A 20,863-nucleotide genomic window follows, 5' to 3' on the forward strand; every position below is an offset into this window, starting at 1 on the left:
GCCTTGGGTGGTTGGTGGTCGGCCAGAGTTCGCGCAGGCGTCAGCCGCATCCATCTATCCCAGCACCACATGTGACAGCGAACCCACCACCGGATAGTTCATTAGTTAACCAGTTAGTTAACCGCCTACTCCATACTCCATAGTTTCCCTCCCCGTATGTGCACACCAACATAATAACTGTACACTCCCAAGCAGGACTCTCACCGCAACTCCTGAAGTCCTCTGAACATATTGCCTGATCCCTCTGCTTGTTCCTTACCTCAGCACAAACCCGCCGTACTCGTGAAAGCTACCGCCCCCTGCCGCCCCTCAGTCCAGCCGCTCGAAGGTTGGCCACCGCCTGCGAACTCCCGCCTCGTAGCAGAAAAGGAGCAACCATGAAGATATTCTACATCGGAGTGAGCCAATTCTTCCACCTATTCGCTGTTCTTTGGCACCCTAATGACCCTTCATCTCCTAGATTATTCGCAACGAAACCAGGCCGGCCGTGGAGCTGTGCCGTGAGATGGATCTCAGCAGTTTCTCTCGATTCACAAGAGACAGGTACCCAAAACCCTAAGCATACCCTCCCCCGCGGGCTCAACAATGTATATGAAGAAAACTCACGGACCTCCTCCGCTGTGTATAGCTACGGCGAATTCATGACCCTTTTCTCCAAAACAGTCGCCGAACGAACCCGCCCCGGCCAACGACAAGACGTCGAGGAGAAATCATACACCTTCCATGCCTACGGCCGGACCGAAGGTATAGCAGGTATTATAATCTCCGACGCAGATTACCCCGGCCTTGTTGCACATCAGCTTCTTTCCAAAGTCGTGGACGAGTTCCTTGCCAAATACCCCCGCACTGCATTCGCCGCCCCTGACGTCGGCAATCTTCCCTTCCCCCAGTTGAAGGAATACATCACCAAGTACCAGGACCCTAGCCAGGCTGATAGTATCATGAAGATTCAGAAGGAGCTGGATGAGACAAAGATTGTGCTACACAAGACAATTGAAAGTGTGTTGGAGAGAGGTGAGAAGATTGACAGTTTGGTCGCAAAGAGCGACGGCTTAAGTGCACAGAGCAAGATGTTCTACGGCCAGGCGAAAAAGCAAAACACATGCTGTGTGGTTATGTGAGAGTACCGGAGTTGCTGGTTTGAATCTCTCTAGAGGCGTCCGTCTTCTCTTGATCATCTTTTGCGCTTTATGACACAGTTTGGTTGAGCATGATGTTATGCATTTTAAAGCCTGAACACAGGATATAATCTATGAATACCAAATTTCCAGAAGCGCCATGACCTCCCTTCACTTCTGGATTATTCAGGATCTAAGATGGACGATTATCAAAAGTAGGCGTCCTTCAACATCCTCATTATGGAGAACATAGCCAAGAGACATTACAAAACACTTCCTGATACAACTTCAATCCCCCATCTCCACCACTACTTTGGGAATATTGATATCAAATCCCTCCTCTTCCGTCGCAACTCGACCCACGATACACTTCGTCCAATCCAACAGTGCCTGGGGCGGTTCTCGCGTCGCTCTCGCATCAGCGAGCCCGGCCGATCCGGCATGAAGCCGCAAGTGCTGCATGAATGTATCTATATCTGCAAACACCGGCGCAGGCCCTTGCTGCTCCACGCAGCAGTATATGCACCCGAAACGGCCGCCTGTGCCATCATTGGCTTTCGGGCTACTTTTTATCGGAAAATGGCTTTTCGCCAGGAAGGACCACCGGTAGCGGATTCCGCTGGGACCGTGGAGACGCACTCTCTGATCAAAATCTTGCGAAGAGTTTCCCACCAGGGGAGAGGTGCGAGCGAATCCTCGGATGGGTGCGGAGGGAGAATTGCGACTGATAGTAGGAGTCTGGCCCATGGGGCCTTCAAAGTGGCATTTTGTGCATCTCCAGGTGGAAATCTGTTTGTACATGCCAGATGGCCTCAGATCAACGCGGAAAGACTTTTTAATTCCGTTTTGCAGCCTCCAAGCACCTTTGCAGAAACCGGCGAATTTGTTTTCTTCACTTGGTAAATAGAGACCTGCTTGAAGGAGATTTTCCGTTCCCACGGCAGTTACAGGCGGCCCCACCGGAGCGGTTTGAGCTGGCCCAGTTTGAACGGGGTGGGGCCGTCGTGTAAAGCTGAAAATTGAGCGGGAACCGGGCCCAGGTGTGTCCTTTTCGTCCGAAGAAGCAGATATTCGCTTCCTACGGCCATGCAGGCCTGACAAGAGCGAGCCAGAGCGGGGGGAAGGGGCATTCTGTTCAGCTAAGACATTTTCCTGAGAGCTGCCCCCTCTTCCGTATGGCCCATGTCGAATGGGACCTAGTACTGAAGATATATCTCCTCCATTGCTGGGCCTGGATGCTATCAACGGGCGAGAGGACTTTTCGCTATACACACTATCGCTGTAAATACTGTTTGATTGGGCCCCTGCTTCATGAATGGGCGGGATTGAAGGATCTAATTCGGGGAGTCTACTAGGATGGTTTATTGTCGGGTGCTGGTAACGAGTCCCCGTAAAGGAGCCTCCAACTGAGGAATCCAGACTCGGTGTCCTGGCATCCCGGAACTGTGTGTGATCCTTGGCCACAAGGCTAAACGGCGATATTGGGGTAACAAGTGACATCTCGCTGGCCGGAGAAATAGGAGGCAGGTGGTGATTCCTCGTATCGTACGATGAAACACTCTGCGATGTTGATAGTCGATGTGGATCTCGCGGCGTGGTCTCAAAACCTGGACCTACCATCGGCCGTCTAATATTTAGCGGAGGAGATGGGATTCGCTGCATGGATTGCGATCCCACAGTTGAACTCGATGGTTTCGTGGGGAGCGATGATGACGGATTTAGCTGCGGGGGGCCCAGAGCCATGCGTTCCCCCAGCCTATACAAACACATAAGGGCATCGAGGCGGGCATTGTCCGACGCAGCCAGCATAGCGGCTAAATCCGGATGAGTATTGTCCAGCAGCGCCATGCGCAGGGTAGCAAGGAGTGTCAACTGTAGATTTATGACAATATCTTTGAGGCCTTCTCGAGCTGTCTGATCCCCCACCTCGTAGGCGTCTCCAAAGCGGCGAAAGTTCTGGTCATACTGGCCTTGGATAACGGGCGGTCCAAGTAGAAGGGAGTTCTCGAAATCAAGCAGTTCCTCGTCCGTTCCTGTGCCGTTTGCGGTCTTCATGCGCTCCACAAGCTTAGAGGCGTCTAGGAACGAGGTCATCACTATCGTTCAAGAAGAATATCAAGAAGTTAATGATCTGCTACCTTTATAGCAATGTCGCTACATTAAAGTGAGGTGAGATCAATCGCCATACCAGCAGAAACGCATGTTCCAACTGACCGCACATCCGTCGGCGCCTGTGACATGATCATGTACGCCAGACGAAACCAGTTCCATGTAGATCCGATCGCGATATCATCCCCGACGCGTGACGAATAATCGCGCGGATAATGGGATAGGTGGAGTTGAAGCCCTGGACAGGGACCGGATCGAGAGAAAACGAAATACAAATAAAAAAATAAAAGCTCATCGAGAAATCCTCTGAAGGCACGGGCTCTGTGGAGATGTGCAGCTAGACAATGCAAGGCTGTTCATTGTTCCTCTGGCCGCCAAACCAACCAATGAGCCAAGCATTTCGGGCAGATCCTATTCATCAGATCCTTTATTAAACCAGTGAGTTGGTTAGCTAACAAAACAATGTGTCGCAACGAGTCATTGTCTCGAATTCGAAAGAAACGGGCTGATCAAGCAACAGCTTGAAGCCTTTTCGGGTGGAGTCCAACGGGCCTTTGTGCCATCATTGGATTTTCACTTTTAACTAGTTATTTTTCCTCCAGGTTTGTGCGCTGCACCACGACAGCCGCCGGGTATTCTAATGGCTTCCATTATTCAAAGAGATGTACGGAGTACTTGTAGCCTGACTTCAAGTATCCTCTGCGGACAACCGGCAGGTGTTGGGTTAGGCGGCTATTTATCATTGGCTTCGTCCTGATAGCTCGCTGAAACCCCTTTTGCTATCTGAGCGGGCGGATTGCGCAGATCCAGACAATTAGCGGTTCCGGGCTCCAGGGTGGGCGGACTGCCCATATTGACGCAATCAGCCAATCCGCTTTCCTTCGTCCTGCAACAATGTCCTGGAAAGCATTCATCAGCCTTTTGAGGAACCTACCGCTGAAAACTGGCGTAAATCGGCCACCACAGTGAAATCCCTCTCTACAACCGGATAAAGACCACAGGGATGCCCCGAGGGCGTCCTAAGGTTTTATACAAGGTGTATCATGGAAAATTTTCCAAACAAGAGATGTTTGTCTGATTTTCAGAGGACCAAAACCAGCCATCTTAGCTTGACCACGGACATCACACCTAAAATTCCTCCCGGCATTGGTACACCGACAGCTCCCTGGTAAATTACTATGTGGCACACTCCAAGTCAAAGATTCCCATAGGGTACGAGTGTGCCGAAACCGAGAGCAGTCATGTCACGGGTAACTTGGAGATCTGCTGTGTTACGAGAATCAGAACGTTGAGTCTCTTGGACAGCTTCCTTGAGACCTGGACCTCTGTCGTGGGATTCACACCGCTGGGCATGATCTTTTCATCGACAAATGTCAAAGGCTCCCCCGAATACGGTACCGTTATTTGGTGGTCTAGCTGGCTAGATGGTAGGGCCAGGGCCGACGATGAGTACATGCTAGGATGCTTCGGATTCCATAAATATTATTGAAAACGAAAATCTAGGATGATGCGTACAATTCGTTGCTGTTATTTGAGGTGGGTATCTTTGGCATTCCTTGACATCCCACTAATGTGTGAAATGATGAAAAGCTTTGGTGTCAAAACCTCACATTCCAGTGCCTTGATTACAGAGCCTCCCTATCAATTTATATACCGGTAAATGTTTTTGAGATCCCTTTTGCGGTCCGGCTCTCCTATTCAAAATACCGGCTGCCCAGAGAATTACAGGCGAAGCCTGATCCCTATTATCTGTATTTACGGGTTCCTTTAGCACAGGCGAATCGAGGGCCATGCAGAATCACCCTTCAGGGTCGGCTAGTTCCGAAGAACTTACTAGGATCGCCTTATTTGATGAAAAGCTTGCTTTGACTTTACGTTACACGGATAATTAACAGCTGCAGATCTGAGCGTTGATTATTATTGCATCGAGCGAGAAATTGTACATCAACGCTTAAAAAGACGATGCATGAAGGAATGTTGACTTGTGAAAAGGTGGAGCCTTGTGGATTTTTGTCGACCGCGACAACTTCTCAAGGATAGACGCTAGGGGTCGGCAATTCAAGGAGAACCAAAATATTCTCGATGAGACATTGGAGTCACTCCATGAATTTTGAAATTAAAAATCTCTTCGGTAAGCTCAGGGCGAACGTCGTCAGGAAGCGAGTCCATAAAGATGGTAGCTGCCTCCTGATCGAGGTCTTTGATTCTTGTGCAAACCTTTTCGGGATATTTCCGCATGAGGAACAAAAGATCCTCTTTGTCTTTATCCAGACGATCATGCATGAAGGCGGCCAGCTTGACGTTGATGATGTCAAAAACTCCAAGGACATAGATCGGCCGGTGCCCCGCAATGGTGTCAACACTAGAGAGAAGCCGATTGGTTGCCAAACTTTTTGGACTTCCTCGATATCCTGTTGTTCACATCCTCAGTTAGCTGCTCAATCGTGTGTTGAAACCAGGAATGGGACGGATGCCAACTGATGGAAGGTTGATTTATACCGGATTCAATGAGGGTCACCGCAACCGGCACTTGTACATCACACGAGTCATAACCAGGGCCAGTATGAACAAGGACTTTGAGAATATCGGTGGTCAATCTGCTGCTAGGGATAACCAGACTAGCGGCCAATTAAGTTAGTAAGGCTCCATACCGGAGACACCTTGCCTCTGGTACGCATTTCCTCAACTGGACATACCGATGTTGCGTCTCCACAATGCTCCATATATCCTTTATGTTTCCCTGGAACAGGATGTCTACATTGCGGGTGTCCCGTTTTCCTCCCAGCAGGCGAATGGCAAAGCCGCCGAAGAGTGCATAGTTGATGTTCTTGGATTCAAGCATATTCACACAGAACAGAGCGGCAGATGCGAGATTATCTTCCGGGACTTGGGGGTATTTGGCGCGTTCCTCGTCAGAGTCGTAATCGGCCAGGCTGTATTGTGATGCCATTCTGAGAGGCTCCCGCAAGGGGTGGAGCGTGGTGCTAGAGTGGCTGCAGCTGCTTGAATAAATAATTGGAGATGAAACAGAAATGTGGTGAGACAAAGTAAGGTTGTGTGGATCGAGATGGATGATGTCTCAGAGGGGGTTGTTTCCTGCAATGGAAGGAAATGTCAGCCTTAGATGTCCTTCGCCGAGCCACCTTTTGGCTGTCCCGTCGTGAGCTCGGCAACATCTGCACCTGGAAAGGCCATCAAAGGGGCAGAAGGAGACGAGTATTCCTGCGCTAGTTGCTCTGCTATCTGTGAAGGAAGATGCCACATCATTATTTAGTTAAAAGTTATACAACAGGATCTAATACAGTTCACGAAAGAGACTGAAGAAACCAAACAGGCCAGCTACACAATCACTAGCAAAACAAGGAATGGAAAGATGCCGGGTAGCGCCACTAAGTGTGCCATCAATCAGGTGGAGGGGCGTGAGAACCCAAAAAAAAAAAAAAAAAATAGAAAAAAAAGAAAAATTTAAGCAAAACAGTGCGAGGTGTAGGAACCCCTGGATGGATCCTGGCCGTAATAGACATATCCCAAGATCAAACTGCGCCATATCCACTCTATCGATGCCACAAACGCCAGTAAAACCGTATGAAAGGGGTAGGGGAGGGATAAGATGCTTTAAAGTGAGGAATCAGCAGCATTTTCCTTGCTTTCGCTTTGGAAATCCATCAGGCTCATCATCTGTGCGTTCATCATGTAAGACTAGAGTCGGCGGGAAACCCAACCAGCTCCGTCGTTTGTCTGCGTTGCCATCGGCCGCGATGCCATCACCGGATGTCGAGGGCCTCTCGCGCCCGCGAACGTTTCTTCGCTGTGTTGTCTCCGCTTCAACTTTCTTGTTTCTCTGCTCGACAAGTTTCCGGGTAATGACTCGAAATACCTCCTCAATACCCTCTCCATCTTTGGCACTTATCTCGTGGCAGCAATCCCAGCCGATATCCTGGCCCCAGAACCCGCTGCTGCGTTTGCTTTCCGGGCCATGGGTGTTGGACGCCGTAGCGGCCGAGGCACCTAGCATCCCCATTCCGGAGCTGGGCGGAGGAGTGGACGCTTGTGATGGGTAGAGCTGTTCGGCCACATATGCTATGGTCTTCTCAAAGGGGACTTTTCGTTTACTCGGATCATCGGCTACAATGTCAGATTTAGTGCCCACGACATGGATGATGATCGGATTATCCTCTCCCAGATTCCCTTTGAGCTCGCCTAGCCAACCTGTCATCTCCTGGAAACTGTTCTCATCCGTAATATCATAGCAAAGGAGGCCGGCATTGGCCCCACGATAATATAGCCGGGATATGCTGCGGAAACGCTCCTGGCCCGCAGTATCCCAGATTTGTAGTCTCACAATGGTGTCGGAAGTAGAATCGAGGACACGTTTAGTGACAAACGACGCACCTACCGTGGACGCGGTGGTGGTCGGACTGAAGGAATTCTTGACATAACGTTGAACGAGGGAGGTCTTTCCAACGCCTAGGAATAGAACCAAAATGCAGGAATTAGCCCTGGAAGTCAAATTTCCCGCGGGGGGGTATTCGAGACCTCGACGTCATGAATGACTTACCTTGAGCACCGAGGACGACGATCTTGGCCTCGAGGCTGGTACTCATAACGAGAGCAGGGCCGGAGGCTGGCGGTAAGGATTCATCAAGGGATTTCTAGAATGAGAGTGAAGATACACCCATGTCAGTGGGATTTCAAGTCAGGCTAAGTGAGTGAGAAGAGAGAGAGAAAGAGAGAGAAAGCCTGTGTTACGTTGGAGGCTTTGTGAATGGACCTGCACACAAGGAGTCAGGAAATCATCCGAGATTCGTTCTCTCTTTTGCCCAAGTTGCATGGAGAGATCCGGGACAGCGAGCCTCAGTCAGTGACTGAATCATCCTTTTGAGCTGCTGCTCGTGACTAGGAGCGAGGAAAAGTCACGCGTGCACCTTGTCTTGTCATTGCACTCCTGTACTGTTGGAATGTGTTGCGGAGGGGGAATGGGCGACTTCAGCCCAGCTAGGCTGACACCAGCAGAGTCAGTCGGCCAGTCATGCTGAGAGATCAGAAGAGAGCAGGCTATTCATGACACAGCCATCACACCAGGCAATGAGAGAGCGAGAATGCTCTGGATTGTCCCTTCAGATAGATATTTTGAAAAGTAGAAGCCGTTTACAGATCGTTCCTGACACATGCTTTTTAACTTTAACTTCCCATGTCCAGAGTATATAACCCAGAGTTACCAGTTGAATACTGCGTCCTTACTTGTGTCTTTACCCCCATGATCTGATAGTCTACACACAGCTTGAGCTCTGTGAAAGGTGACTGCATGGGAACAGTTATACTGCTGAGACTCATTGTTCTCATCCGATGGCTGATCTGCCTCCAAGCCATCGGGATAAGGGCCGCCTCTGGTAACAATCTACAACTTCGTTTCCGGCAACAGTTGTGGATGACTCAAGGATCGCAACCGGATTCTCTCTACTCCCGAGGCTACTTCTGGCAAGAAATCGGCACTCCAATGGATTCCTGCGCCGATGATCTCCACGAATACATATTTAACTGGCCAGTGTTTTCGAAACATATGGCTCATACGTGCTCAAACAAACTCCGCGCTTCTTGCTATTATTCAATGAACAAACTCGAAGGTTCAGACCACACTTGAAACCCTTCCCCTCCTAGGATTTGGTTCTGAGGCACGCATGATGGAGACCGCTAAATCGCTAAAAAGAGCTTACGGCAGCTGTGCAGGAAGGCTGGGGGGTTTGTCGGGCTGGCATTGGCCGCGAGAACTTCAACTCTTTCCCCCCGGCGCTGTGGCTCCTCCCTTTCCACCTTGGTATGCTTTCGTCTCTGTGTCTCTTCCGCGCGGCGCTTGTCGAGAATTCATAGATTCCTGAATCGGCCCTGAAAAATTCAAAACTTCTGGAAAAGGGAAGAAAAGGATTCCGCGTAGGATCTAAAAATGTCTGGAGTGATGGATGAAAAGGGTAGCCGGATCCTCGTCTGGACAGAGTGTGCAAGCATCTCGCTTGTCCTGTTAGTTTAGGTACCTAAAGTTTGCAAGAGTTATTACTGAATTTTAATAAACTGTACAGGGTACTCCGTATGCAAGCAGAAATTAAAGAGACTCTCTCTCTCTCTATGCTTTGCTTGATATTCTCATGAAAGATTAAGTACTTGATTTAAAAAACTTTACAAAAGTTATTGGGGGCTTGGCATAACTGCCCAAGTAACCCATAGTTACAACCATGCCAAAATCCCCCCATTTACGGAGGAACCTATTGATATTTCAGGTTAAAATCTAGTTAGATACTACTAGCCTATACGACAGGAGAGAGTAAGATATTCTGCGATGGAGTGGGGCGAATTTCAGCCAATGGCCAGAGCAAGGTCACAAAATGTCGGGAAAAGTCATGTTTTTGCAAAACGGCCCCCAAGTGCGGCTGACGGACTTCGAGACGTTCAAGTTGTGCCTGAGAAAGCGATGATCCCTGCGCGCGTTGGGCAGTTCCCTGACTCAGGTCTGTCAAACGGAGGCTGGAAAAATGGCAGCACTACCTCTCGCGGTTGACACAGCCCCTCAGAGCGGTTCGTCGGACGACGTTGCTGATGGCCTCTTGAAGGACAGTGATTTCCGGAAGGACGGCCGTGAGCATGTCCTTGAGTATGGCCATTCTCCACGTCTATGGCAGCCTTTCTTCCTGCGCCGGTCGACTTTCCTGGTCTTTATTGCTACTTTCGTGGCTTTGCTCGCCACAATCGTTGCCTTGTACTGCTATGCGGCTCGTGGCGATGGTAGACAAGGCATTGAAACACAGGGCTGGAGACACTACTACCTATGGACGTATGGACCGACTGCAGGTTTGTTCCTTTTTCTAGGTTTATTCTTTTCAGGCAACAGGTTGAGATTCTAATAACGTCCGTGACAGTGTTTATGGTCCTGGGCGCCTTTTGGGGCCAGGTCGAATACCGCGGGTGCCAGTTAATGCCATGGTTGCTGATGTCGCGCGCTCCAGTTGCCGCATCTGATGGGCTTCTGCTTGATTACCTCTCTCCCTGGAACATTGAGTCCCTCTATAGGTCGGTCCGGAGACGTCACTACCTGGTTTCTTTAGTCATTGCTGGTACACTGCTGGTCAATGGAATGGCAATTGTGTCGACAAGCTTTTTCGAGCTCCGCGACGTCCCCATCAAACGTTCCGCTTCTCTCCGCCTTACCCATGATTTCAATTTCCGCCTTGACAATTTCAGGCCTCCCGATGTGACAACCATCCCGCACATGAGGGCCATGGGAATAGCGCTAAACGGCTCCGATCTGCCCTTTGGAATCCTTGCCAATCATGTATTTCCCCCCTTGCAGGAAGACGGCCCTTTTCGCCCCGACAACTTTACTTTGGGTGACAATCGCGAAATCGAGGCCGAGGTGGACGTGCTCACCGTGAAGGTCCAGTGTGAAAATGCGACCATGGAGGCCACCAAGAATCAATCCGAGTATACTCTCTCCATGAAGTCTGGCTCTTGTTCAACCGGCCCATTGCCTCAGCAGGTTACTCAATATACGGTTTTTCGGGGTGTTAACGCAACCTTCGTAGGTTTTCCCTCCCTGTGTGACGGAAAACGATTGCATTTTCCCCAAGACGAGGATCAGTATACGGACGCATACTGGCGCATATGGGTCTATATTCCGCGTCATGACCCCAATGGTTTGTATCTGAACGCGACCATAGGTTCCGGGAAAACAGCGGAACGCGGGGCTGGGAAATTCGCATTCACCTGTGCTTTCTGTACGCCCTACCTTGACATAGCCCGCGTTCCAGTGAAGCTGTCACGAAGTTCCGACGGCATTTCCATCATAACCGACATTGACATGAAGAAACAGCGTCCGCTGTCTCCTAGTTCCCCCCCGGCATTGGACGTCAACGCCGGCGCCCTTTTGTATGGTGCATGGATCTCTATGTTAAAAGCTGACGGCAATGGATGGAGCCTATTGGGGCGTCGGTCAGGAGATAGAGAGGCTTTTTATGATCCAGCGCTCCTGTCCCAAGAGCTGGGACGTGGTCTTGAGTCTAGTGCGATCCAAGTGGCCAGAGATCAATTACTCCAGCCTGTAGACCGCCACATCAAAGGAACGACGGAACGGACGGAAAGTCGCCTCTTTGTCCGTCAGTTGTCATTTGGTCTGATGATCGGCTTTCTTTCAGTGCTTATCATCATCTCCGTAGTTATTGACTGCTTTTATCTCCCACTCTCTGTCTGCAGCCGCGATCCGAGCTCTATTGGCGGCCTTGCGACAATCTTGGCACGAAGTCCCAAGTTGATGGCCACTCTTCGAAATATGAATCTGAAATGGCCCTCGGAGATGAAGGAACTGTTGGCCGGGTGTGAGCATCGTACCTGCATAAACGTGGGTAGGGAATTCCAGATTGAAGTACATGACCAGCGGACCTCCCACGCGCAGGTATCCAAGAGCGGCACAGATAGCACACCCCGCTGGTGGCGTCCTGTGTCCGCAAGACCACCGGTCTACATCCTTACTTTTGTCCTCCCCCTTGTTGTAATTGCTACTATCGAAGTATTGCTCCATATATCTAACACAAGACGAGGAATCGCGCCGGTGGGAGGAAGAGAGAATGGTAGGGATCAGCCCTGGGCATACGTCCCCGCCATAGTTATGTTTTGCATCCGTGTTCTTTACCAAATGATGGAGGCAAACGTCAGGACATTTCAACCTTTCCATTGCCTTGCACGCGGAAGGGCACGCGCAAATGCGAGCGTTTTGGAAAACCAACATCGCAAAATAACTGCATGGGCGATCCTTGATTCCCTTGGCAAGCGACAGTGGGCGTTAGTAGCCAGTGCCGTTGCACTCCTCCTAGCGGGCGCGCTACCTATCACCGTGTCCGGTCTTTATGCGGTGAACAATTTGCCTTATCCCACTGACATATCCCTGGTTCAACGCAGCACCTGGAACGTTAGTTCCTACAAACAACACCTTGACCATTCCAAGTACTTAGACCTTCGTTCCAAGGACCTTACACCTGGGAGGATTCTCTATCTGAACATGTCATATCCACAATGGACATATGCAGACCTGGCATTCCCGAAATTGTCTCTTCCGAGGACCGATGACAATGGCACGTCCAACTTGACTCCCGGGTACATACAAGCTCGACTCCCAGCCTGGCGCCCCAACCTCAATTGCGATGGCGAGATTCCAGCATCTGATTACAAACTCTCGTGGTCTCACGATGACGACGACGGCCTGCTCCGTTGGGATGTGGAGATTAATAGTACCAGAGGGGCATGCTCGTTCTCACTCCATGAGAAGGGGGTTGGAGCCCCCAAATACTTCTCTGACTGGTTCAATCTGACCCAGAATGTGGCCTATGAAGGGAATCCAGCAGACTGCCCGACATTATTATATCTGTTTGGCAACCAAGTTGAAACCCGCATGTTGAAATGCCGTCCACAAATCCAGGAAGTCGACGTTGACGTCCGGTTGGAGCCACGATCCTTGATGATCAATCCTAACCACCCCCCTTCCATTGTCCCCGGATCCGCTAGACCGCCTTTGGATGATTTCATGGCTTATTCAAATGGTACTATGGTGCCAATCCCATTCCTCCCAGGGCCAGGCTATTTTGACCCGGACTTCATCGCTGTCCAAGCACCAAGAAAGGAATACCGTATCGATTTCTTCACAACGGCTGCTATATGGGGCGCGGGCGGGATTCCCGCAGACGAACTATTATCCGACACAGGCAAACTTTCTGCCGCACTCACGCGCATTTATGGCATTGTCATCGCCCAGCGTATTAATGATAACTGGCACATACCGTTCGGGTCAGATACCACTACTACAGCACCAGATGGCGAAAATAACTCCCCCACAAACTTCCCGGCCAAACTAATCGGCCACGGCGACTACCTCGTCCAAAGCCGTCTCTCCACCCGTCTCCTCGACGCGTTCCTTCTGTGCATGGTGATCCTAGCCGTCACTTCCACATTGCTCATGAACACGAAGAACATCCTGCCCAAGAACCCATGCAGCATTGCAGCCGTCGCGAGCCTGCTGGCTGGATCTCGGGTAGTCGAGGACCCGCGGATCATTCCGCAGGGCGCAGAGTGGTGGGATGATAAGGAGTTGGTAAAGAGGGGGGTTTTCGTGGGCTGGAGGTTTTCGATGAGATGGTGGGTTAGGAGGAGGCAGGGGCCTGTGGCTGATGATGGAGGCGATGGTAACGGTGTGGAAAGGGAGAGAGAAAGATTCAACGGGGAGGGTGATGGCCTTTTGGAAGAAGAGAAGGTGTTTGGGATCGATGTGCACGATAGGGAGAGTGCCTAACTGACTGAACTTTTGCGCTGCTTTGGCTAGGAAATGGGCACACCTTTTACTTTTCATACCATTGAAGTCTTGTGATACTGTATGATTGTACCTGATCCCACTACTCTTGAGGAGGCACAATAGCCTTGCCCTGACTCTGATATACCTGTACAGAAACCCTTTGTCATCAGAGCAAGACTGCCCACTCAACCAGAGCACCATTGGATTATTGATCACTACCTCCAATCTGTTGTGCCCTCTTTGAGCCCTTTGATACCCTCAATACCCCAAAGAACCCAGGGAGGTTCCCAGTTACCAAAAACTCAACAACACAACAGCATGATAGCCTTGCCCTGACTCTGTAAGGATTCGCCGCGAACCCCTTACACGGACGAACAGCACCCGTGAGGGCCAGAGGCCTCAGCTCGCGAGCTGCTGGGAGTTGCATGTGTCCTCACAAGGCACTAAGTCACGTGCTCACAAGCACATGTAAAAGGCTGTCACTGCACAAACCCCTTGCTGGGAGCCAGTGGCAATCTTGTTTACAAGTTGTACATAGTTGCCAGAATACAGACCTTTTACCTTGCATACTCTTTTTCCATGTATATTCCTCCTAGAGATTCATTGTCATGCTGATCCACATGTATGATCCTCACATTTTGCCACTCTTCTTTGGTGACGCCCAACAATGGTATCAACATGAAGAAGCCAACCCCCTGAAACTTGTGAACCTGGGACACCAGCTGAAAACCTACCTGAAGAACAAACCCAAGTTTGTGAAGAGACAACCAATCTTGACACCTCACCTCTCTCAACTGTTGATGAAACAAGCACCATGAATTCAGAGAGAGAGTCTACCCTGACATCAAAAGACAAAATCCAACAGCTTCGCGAGGAGACCAAACTACTAAAGAAAATGATGAAATGACAAGAGAAGTTGAATGCTCTCCAGAACACCCAAAAGCACTTGTGAAGTGAATCTCTTGATATGGCCATCTCCAATCCAACACCCACAAAGTGTCTGTTGATCTTGAGACCACCACAACACACAAAGTGCTACCAGACTGGAACCTACACAGAATATTGCCAGTTCATCTCAGATATTGAATCCATTTGTGACACAAGCAAACTGAATGATGAGGATATCCTCACATATGCTCTCACAGAACTTAGTTATATTGAGAAAGACCTTTGGGAGGCCCACCACAAAGATAATCCATCAAAAAACAACTGGACTGGCCTTAAAGAATTTCTATGTGTGAGGCTAGAAGACCCAGCAAACCACATGTGAAACTCTTGGTGAGCAATCTTTGGCCTTTGCAAAAGTTTGGATGAAATTGATTATGTCTATTGCCAATGATTCCTAGAGCTCACAACAGAGATTGGCAAAGAATTTGAAGATTTCATGAAAATAAAGAAGAACCTGTTTATATGGGGCTTGGATAAGCTCATATGAACCAAACTGAATGAACAGCTGGAGATACCAGATAACATTGATAACATAGTAGCACTGGCCACCTGGCTTCAACCAAGTGTGTCAGTAGCCTATGTGAAGAATGCCTCACACACAAAGTCTACCAATCCAGTTGAAAGTGCTTGTGGAGGTATGAAGATCAATGACTCAAGACTGTAAATAAATAAGAGAAGTCAACCCCAGAGGCCTGCTCAGAAGATGGGGAAGGACCTTACTAAGAATTGTGAAGTCTTGAAAAAGAATGGAAGGTGCTTTGAGTGTGACCAAAAGAGCCATCTCATGAAAGACTGTCTCAAGAAGAAGAAGAGTAGTGAATAGGAAGTTAGGAGGCCATGAGTAGATAGAATCAATATAATGAAGTTGTCCAAGAACAGTCTTCTTGCTCTCCTCTCTATTGTTCTAGGCATGTGAAGCCCAACTGACAGAAGTATTATCTGGTCAGCACTAATAGATTCAGGCTGTCAATCTCTAGTGATTAGTTCATGATTGGCTGCAAAGCTAGATCTAGAGATGCACAAGATGCCTATAGAGATTGAAACTGCTATGGATCATGAGAATGTCACTCTTGTGGAAGGAATTGCAAATATATTCTTTAAAGCCTGTGACTCTCAGGGAAACTGGCAGTTGTTCCATAAACAAGTGATGGTTGTGAATATAAGAGATGAGATACTAGTGGGTTTGAGCTGGCTGCAGCAACACAATCCCAAGATGTGTTTCAAGAAACTAAGACTAGAGTTCCAAACTGTGTGTTGTGACCCACTCACAAAGATTAAACCAGTTAATCTCTCAGAGCTTGTAAAAGAAGGAAAGCCCATCTATATGATGACCCTTCATGAATCAGAACAGGTGGTGACAGCAGACCTAGATCTTCAGATACCAGAAGCCTACTGTGAACTCACAGAAGTGTTTAGTGACAAGAGAGCTTGAGAGCTGCCACCACACTGTGAAGATGATTTGGTTATAGATCTTGAATCAGAGAAGCAGCCAGAATTTGGAAGAATATACAGACTTTTGCAAGCTGAGCAAGAGACTCTTTATGAATATCTGAGCAGTGCTCTAACCCATGGGTTCATCTGGTCTTTCAAGTCATCTGCAGGAGCACCCATTCTGTTCATATTCAAGAAGAATGATGGACTAAGAATGTGTGTGGACTATTGTGACCTGAATTCAAAAACAGTTAAGAATAGATATCTTCTACTACTGATTGAAGATGTGTTGTATAAGCTTGTGGGAGCTGCAATATTCACTCAGTTGAATGTCAAGAACACCTACCATAGACTGAGGATTTGTGAAGGGGATGAGTGAAAGACTGCATTTTGAACTCCACAGGGGCTATTTGAGTACTTGGTAGTGCTTTTTGGACTTGTGAACACACCAGCAGCTTTCCAATCATATATCACAAAGACACTTAGCAAATATCTGGATGTGTTTGTGGTGGCCTATCTTGATGATGTGGTTGTGTACTTGGCTTGTGAGGAGGACCATGAGCAGCATGTGAAATTAGTACTTAAGGTACTTAAGAATACAGGCCTTTATTGCAAGCTGGCAAAGTGCAAGTTCAATGCTCGCGAGATTGACTACCTTGGGTATGTCATAACACCAGAGAGTGTTCTTATGGAGAAGAGCTGTGTGGACACTATTCTTGACTGACCAGAGCCAACCAGTAAGAAAGAGATTCAGGTCTTCTTAGAATTTGCAAACTTTTACAGGCACTTCATTCCAAGATTCTCTAAGATAGCCTGTGGTCTGACTGCTCTCCTAAAGGGAGGAGAAGCAAAGCTAAGCAGATGCATATGAAGAGAGATAAGGAGAGAAGCCAACACTTTCATGACTGAGGAAGGTTATAAAGTCTTCATAAGTCTGAAAAGAGCATTTACAGAAGCTGTTATGCTTCACTATTTTGATATGGAACAGAAGATCAGATTGAAAACAGATGCATCTGGCTTTGCAGTGTGTGGTATTCTATCACAGCTGGTAAAGAATGGCATCTGGGTTCCAGTTGGATTTTATTTGCGGAAGATGCAATCTGCAGAGATGAACTATGACATTCATAATCAGGAACTGCTTGTGATTGTGGAGTTATTTAGATATTGGTGCTGCTGGTTGGAAGACTTGTGAACACCAGTTCAAGTTCTTACAGATCATGATAGCCTGTGCTACTTCCAGACTGCTCAAGACCTCTCATGAAGACAGGTCCACTGGGTGCAAAGACTGACAGTCTTTTGGTTCACAGTTGACCATGTGAAAGAAACTAAGAACCCAGCAGATGGACCCTTGCAAAGACCTGACTATGTCAAGAAGACTGGTCTAGATAATAAGAAGAATCATAAGACTGCAAACCAACTAAGAGTAATGCTTGTGAAGAAGCAAGAGACCACAGAAAAGTTGAAACTGACAGCTCAAGTTTCTTCCAATCAGAGAGAGAAGAGAGAAGATGAGAATGTGCAACTCATCTCTGTAAAGCTTCAGACTGAGACCAAGAAACTACTTGCAAAGATTGTCTTGGGAGGCATGTGCAAAGTGAAGAAGATTGCAATGCAGGTCCAGAAGGCCAAAGACCTGGTTTGTGAGAAGAATTCTTATGAAAAGAGCAGCTCCAATTTGTTGGCATTACTGCCAAATCTACTGCAAAGTGATGACTATGCAGCTGAGGTCCATGAAGGCATTAAGACAGGCACAAAGAAATTTGTGATGTGGAAAGAGAAGAAGAGTATTCTCTATAGAGATAGTTGTGTGTACATCTCTCAGAATAAGACTCTGTGAATAGAGCTGATTAGGCATCATCATGACCTATCTCTCACAGGGCATTTTGCTACAGCAAGAATGTATGAGCTTATAGCTTGCAAATACTTTTGGCCAAGAATGAGAGAACTGGTGAAGGAGTGTTGCAAAGCCTGTGGGGTCTGTCAGGGCTCAAGAAGAGTTCATGGGAAGTCTTAAGGAGAACTATCACTCTTACCAATCCCAAATTACTCTTGGGAATCCATTAGCATGGATGTTATTACAGATCTCCCTGCAAGCCTAAATTTTGAGAAGGTGCAGTTTGACTGTATTCTGGTTGTAGTGAACCAGTTCACAAAGATGGCTCACTTTATTCCTACAACAAAGAAACTGACATCAGAGGAATTGGTCCATCTCTTTATTCACAAGATAGTGAGATTGCATGGATTATCTGTAAGTATAGTAACAGATTGAGGATCTCTGTTCACAAGTGAATTTTGGGGTGATTTGACTCACATCTTGAAGATTGTGAGAGCAATAAGCATGGCATTCCATCTGCAAACTGATGGTCAGACTGAGAGACTGAATAGTGTGCTGGAGCAGTATCTGTGAAGCTATGTTAATTATGATCAGAATGACTAGGTGATGTGGTTGTCAATAGCTGAGTTTGTGTATAATAACTCACAACAGACTTCCACACAGAAATCACCTTTCCAGCTGACATATAGACTGAATTCACAAATGGAATTCTTGAACCCTGATAAGTATGGCTATGTGTGCAAGAATTTAAGAAATCAGGCAGAGACAATGAGATTGCTCTGCAAAGAGGTCAAGAAATTACTTGTGAAGGCACAAGCCTATCAGAAGAAGTACTACAACCAGAAGCATACTGTAAAGGCCTTTCAGGTAGAAGACAAGATGTGGCTTGATCTTCACAATATCAAGACTGCATGGCCTAACAAAAAACTGGATTTGTTGAGGCATGGGCCTTGTAGAATTATGGAGAAGATAGGCTCACAAGCCTACAGACTGGAACTGCCTCCAGGTCTGTAAACTTATGATATCTTCCATGTATCTCTGCTCCACAAACACAAGACCTGTGAAGGAATTGATAGCTCATCTCATCATGAAGTTCATGAGATGGATGAGAATGAAAAGAAGTACCAGGTCTGTGAGATAATTGACTTGAAGAGAGAGAGTCACAAGCTGTGGTACAGAGTACATTGGAAAGAATATGATGATGAGAAGAACAAGACATGGGTTCTCACAAGCAATGTCTGTCTACTGAGAAAGCTACTCCAATAATTCCATAGTAAGAACCTGGACAAGCCTGGTTTGCAAAAGAGATGAATGGAGGTAGTGGAACTAGAAAATGAATTAGGGAGAGAAAAGACATAGTCAAACTGAACTGAATTCAATTGATTTCAAAACAAAAAAAAAAAAAAACTAAACTAAGACTATATAATTAGAGCCTTCAGCTCCTCCTGCAAAGACCTGTAATAACTACCTATAACCTCACTGCTGGAAAGAGCAAGCAAGGTGCCCACAGTATAGACAGTTGTTACATTTTTAACCCAAGCCTACAGAGATGCACTCTGCAAAGACTATATTATTATAACTCTGCTGTGCTCTCTTGCAGGCAGAGCACTTCTGTTCTGGTGATGGCTGGGCCCCAGCTCTAGTCATGAGAATACCCTTGCAGAGCTGGGCACAGACAGCCAACTGATTTGGATTATTCAAACCAGCAATAAGCATGAGTCTTTGAATAGACTCACAACATCATGCTCTTTTACAGACAGACAAAGCTTGTGCCTCTGTGTGGGGGGAAAGATCTGAGAGGACTACCAGATTGGCTTGTGATGCACCAGCAAAAGTAGCAGCTGGCAGCATTTGAGTGAAGGTGATCTGGGACCACTATTGTTGGTCTTGTGGGGGGGGTGCTGGGTAGTTCCAAGCACCCCACAGGATCATGGCACCCACAAATCCTGCTGGTGCAGGGGGAACAACAACAACAATCTAAAGAAGATTAGCTGTGAACTGAAATGTGATAGAGAATACTCATATTTCTGGCTGGGGCTGGAGCAACAACCACAGAGAGAGGAGACAGAGTGGCAGAACTCTAACTCCATCAGTATATGAACCAATGTCAGCTTGTGAGAAGCACTTACAGCTTGAGCTGGCACAGAAGAAGTGGTGACAACTGATAAAGAGGGGGGAGAGAAAACAACAACATTCTAGAACTATCAGTTACAAACACTTCCCAAACTTCTTATAACTACTCACTAAAGATCCAATCTCATCTGTGAAAGAGGGAGTGGGAGTTCTTCTGAGAGAGAAAAGCAGAGACAAGTCACAAGAAAGAGAGAGAGAGAACTGTATACTGGCAGCAACTGCTAGCAAGCATCAGTCTCTCTGTGAACCAAACCCCACACAAAGACAAAACCAAATGGCCACACAAAGCAAAGACACAATCAGGAGTGAACTCACCAGCTTGTGGTCTTTCAGCTAATCATACAGAACATTGAAGTGAAGCCATTTTTCTTCCAGAACATCAGAGATCTCCCACAAGCCTGCCTCCCATGTGAAGCAGTGCTTGAAGGGTTCACTTATCTTTGTAAAGATGATATAGACTAGAGAAGGAAGAGAAGAAAAGAAGAGAAAGAGAAAGCAAGAGAAAGCTCTCTCTTAAGCTAGTATTCATTATCTAATAGTGACACAGGGCTAGCAAGAACAATAGAGACTCTCTACACATTATTGTATTATTGGGTTCTGTTGTGTTATTAGAGTTGTGTTGATATCACATCTCTAGTAAGACTGTACTCTTTTCCTTATGAGGAAATTTTTATTTTTTCCAAGAGGTTTTTTGTTTTTCTACTCATGAAGGTTTTTAATGAGACAGCCATCTTGAGGGACCAAGGCTTACAAGGGGGGGGAATCTGTAAGGATTTGCTGCAAACCCCTTACATGGATGAACAGCACCTGTGAGGGCCAGAGGCCTCAGCTTGTGAGCTGCTGGGAGTTGCATGTGTCCTTGCAAGGCACTAAGTCATGTGCTCGCGAGCACACATAAAAGGCTGTCACTGCGCGAACCTCTTGCTGAGAGCCAGTGGCAATCTTGTTTACAAGTCATACATAGTT

At 47.6% G+C, this 20,863-nt stretch overlaps 5 protein-coding genes across 5 annotated transcripts; 2 read left to right on the top strand and 3 right to left on the bottom strand.

Moving 5' to 3' along the window:
- The first annotated feature begins 137 nt into the window (after window positions 1-137).
- YKT6 (palmitoyltransferase) lies at window positions 138-1,273 on the top strand. Its single transcript, XM_003070637.2, has 3 exons — window positions 138-398; window positions 461-543; window positions 629-1,273. Exons 1-3 carry the CDS (start codon window positions 378-380, stop codon window positions 1,119-1,121), a joined length of 597 nt encoding a protein of 198 aa, XP_003070683.2. The 5' UTR covers window positions 138-377; the 3' UTR covers window positions 1,122-1,273.
- On the bottom strand, window positions 1,271-3,657 carry D8B26_004897 (uncharacterized protein). The gene is made up of 2 exons (XM_003070638.2): window positions 3,307-3,657; window positions 1,271-3,214 (listed from the first exon to the last, which is right to left on the bottom strand). The coding sequence occupies exons 1-2, from the start codon at window positions 3,362-3,364 to the stop codon at window positions 1,407-1,409; spliced, it is 1,866 nt and encodes a 621-aa protein (XP_003070684.2). The 5' UTR covers window positions 3,365-3,657; the 3' UTR covers window positions 1,271-1,406.
- Window positions 3,658-5,285: 1,628 nt separating this feature from the next.
- D8B26_004898 (uncharacterized protein) lies at window positions 5,286-6,177 on the bottom strand (the record flags this gene model as incomplete). Its single annotated transcript, XM_003070639.2, has 3 exons — window positions 5,286-5,638; window positions 5,706-5,845; window positions 5,924-6,177. 3 exons carry the CDS (start codon window positions 6,175-6,177, stop codon window positions 5,286-5,288), a joined length of 747 nt encoding a protein of 248 aa, XP_003070685.2.
- A 663-nt stretch (window positions 6,178-6,840) lies between these two features.
- D8B26_004899 (uncharacterized protein) lies at window positions 6,841-7,831 on the bottom strand (the record flags this gene model as incomplete). The annotated part of the gene is made up of 2 exons (XM_003070640.2): window positions 6,841-7,694; window positions 7,786-7,831. The coding sequence occupies 2 exons, from the start codon at window positions 7,829-7,831 to the stop codon at window positions 6,856-6,858; spliced, it is 885 nt and encodes a 294-aa protein (XP_003070686.2). The 3' UTR covers window positions 6,841-6,855.
- A 1,703-nt stretch (window positions 7,832-9,534) lies between these two features.
- Window positions 9,535-13,886, top strand: D8B26_004900 (uncharacterized protein). Its single transcript, XM_066124632.1, has one exon. It carries the CDS (start codon window positions 10,045-10,047, stop codon window positions 13,549-13,551), a length of 3,507 nt encoding a protein of 1,168 aa, XP_065980713.1. The 5' UTR covers window positions 9,535-10,044; the 3' UTR covers window positions 13,552-13,886.
- Window positions 13,887-20,863: the final 6,977 nt, after the last annotated feature.

The sequence above is a fragment of the Coccidioides posadasii genome, chromosome 2 (assembly GCF_018416015.2).
Source record: "Coccidioides posadasii str. Silveira chromosome 2, complete sequence".
NCBI lineage: Eukaryota > Fungi > Ascomycota > Eurotiomycetes > Onygenales > Onygenaceae > Coccidioides > Coccidioides posadasii.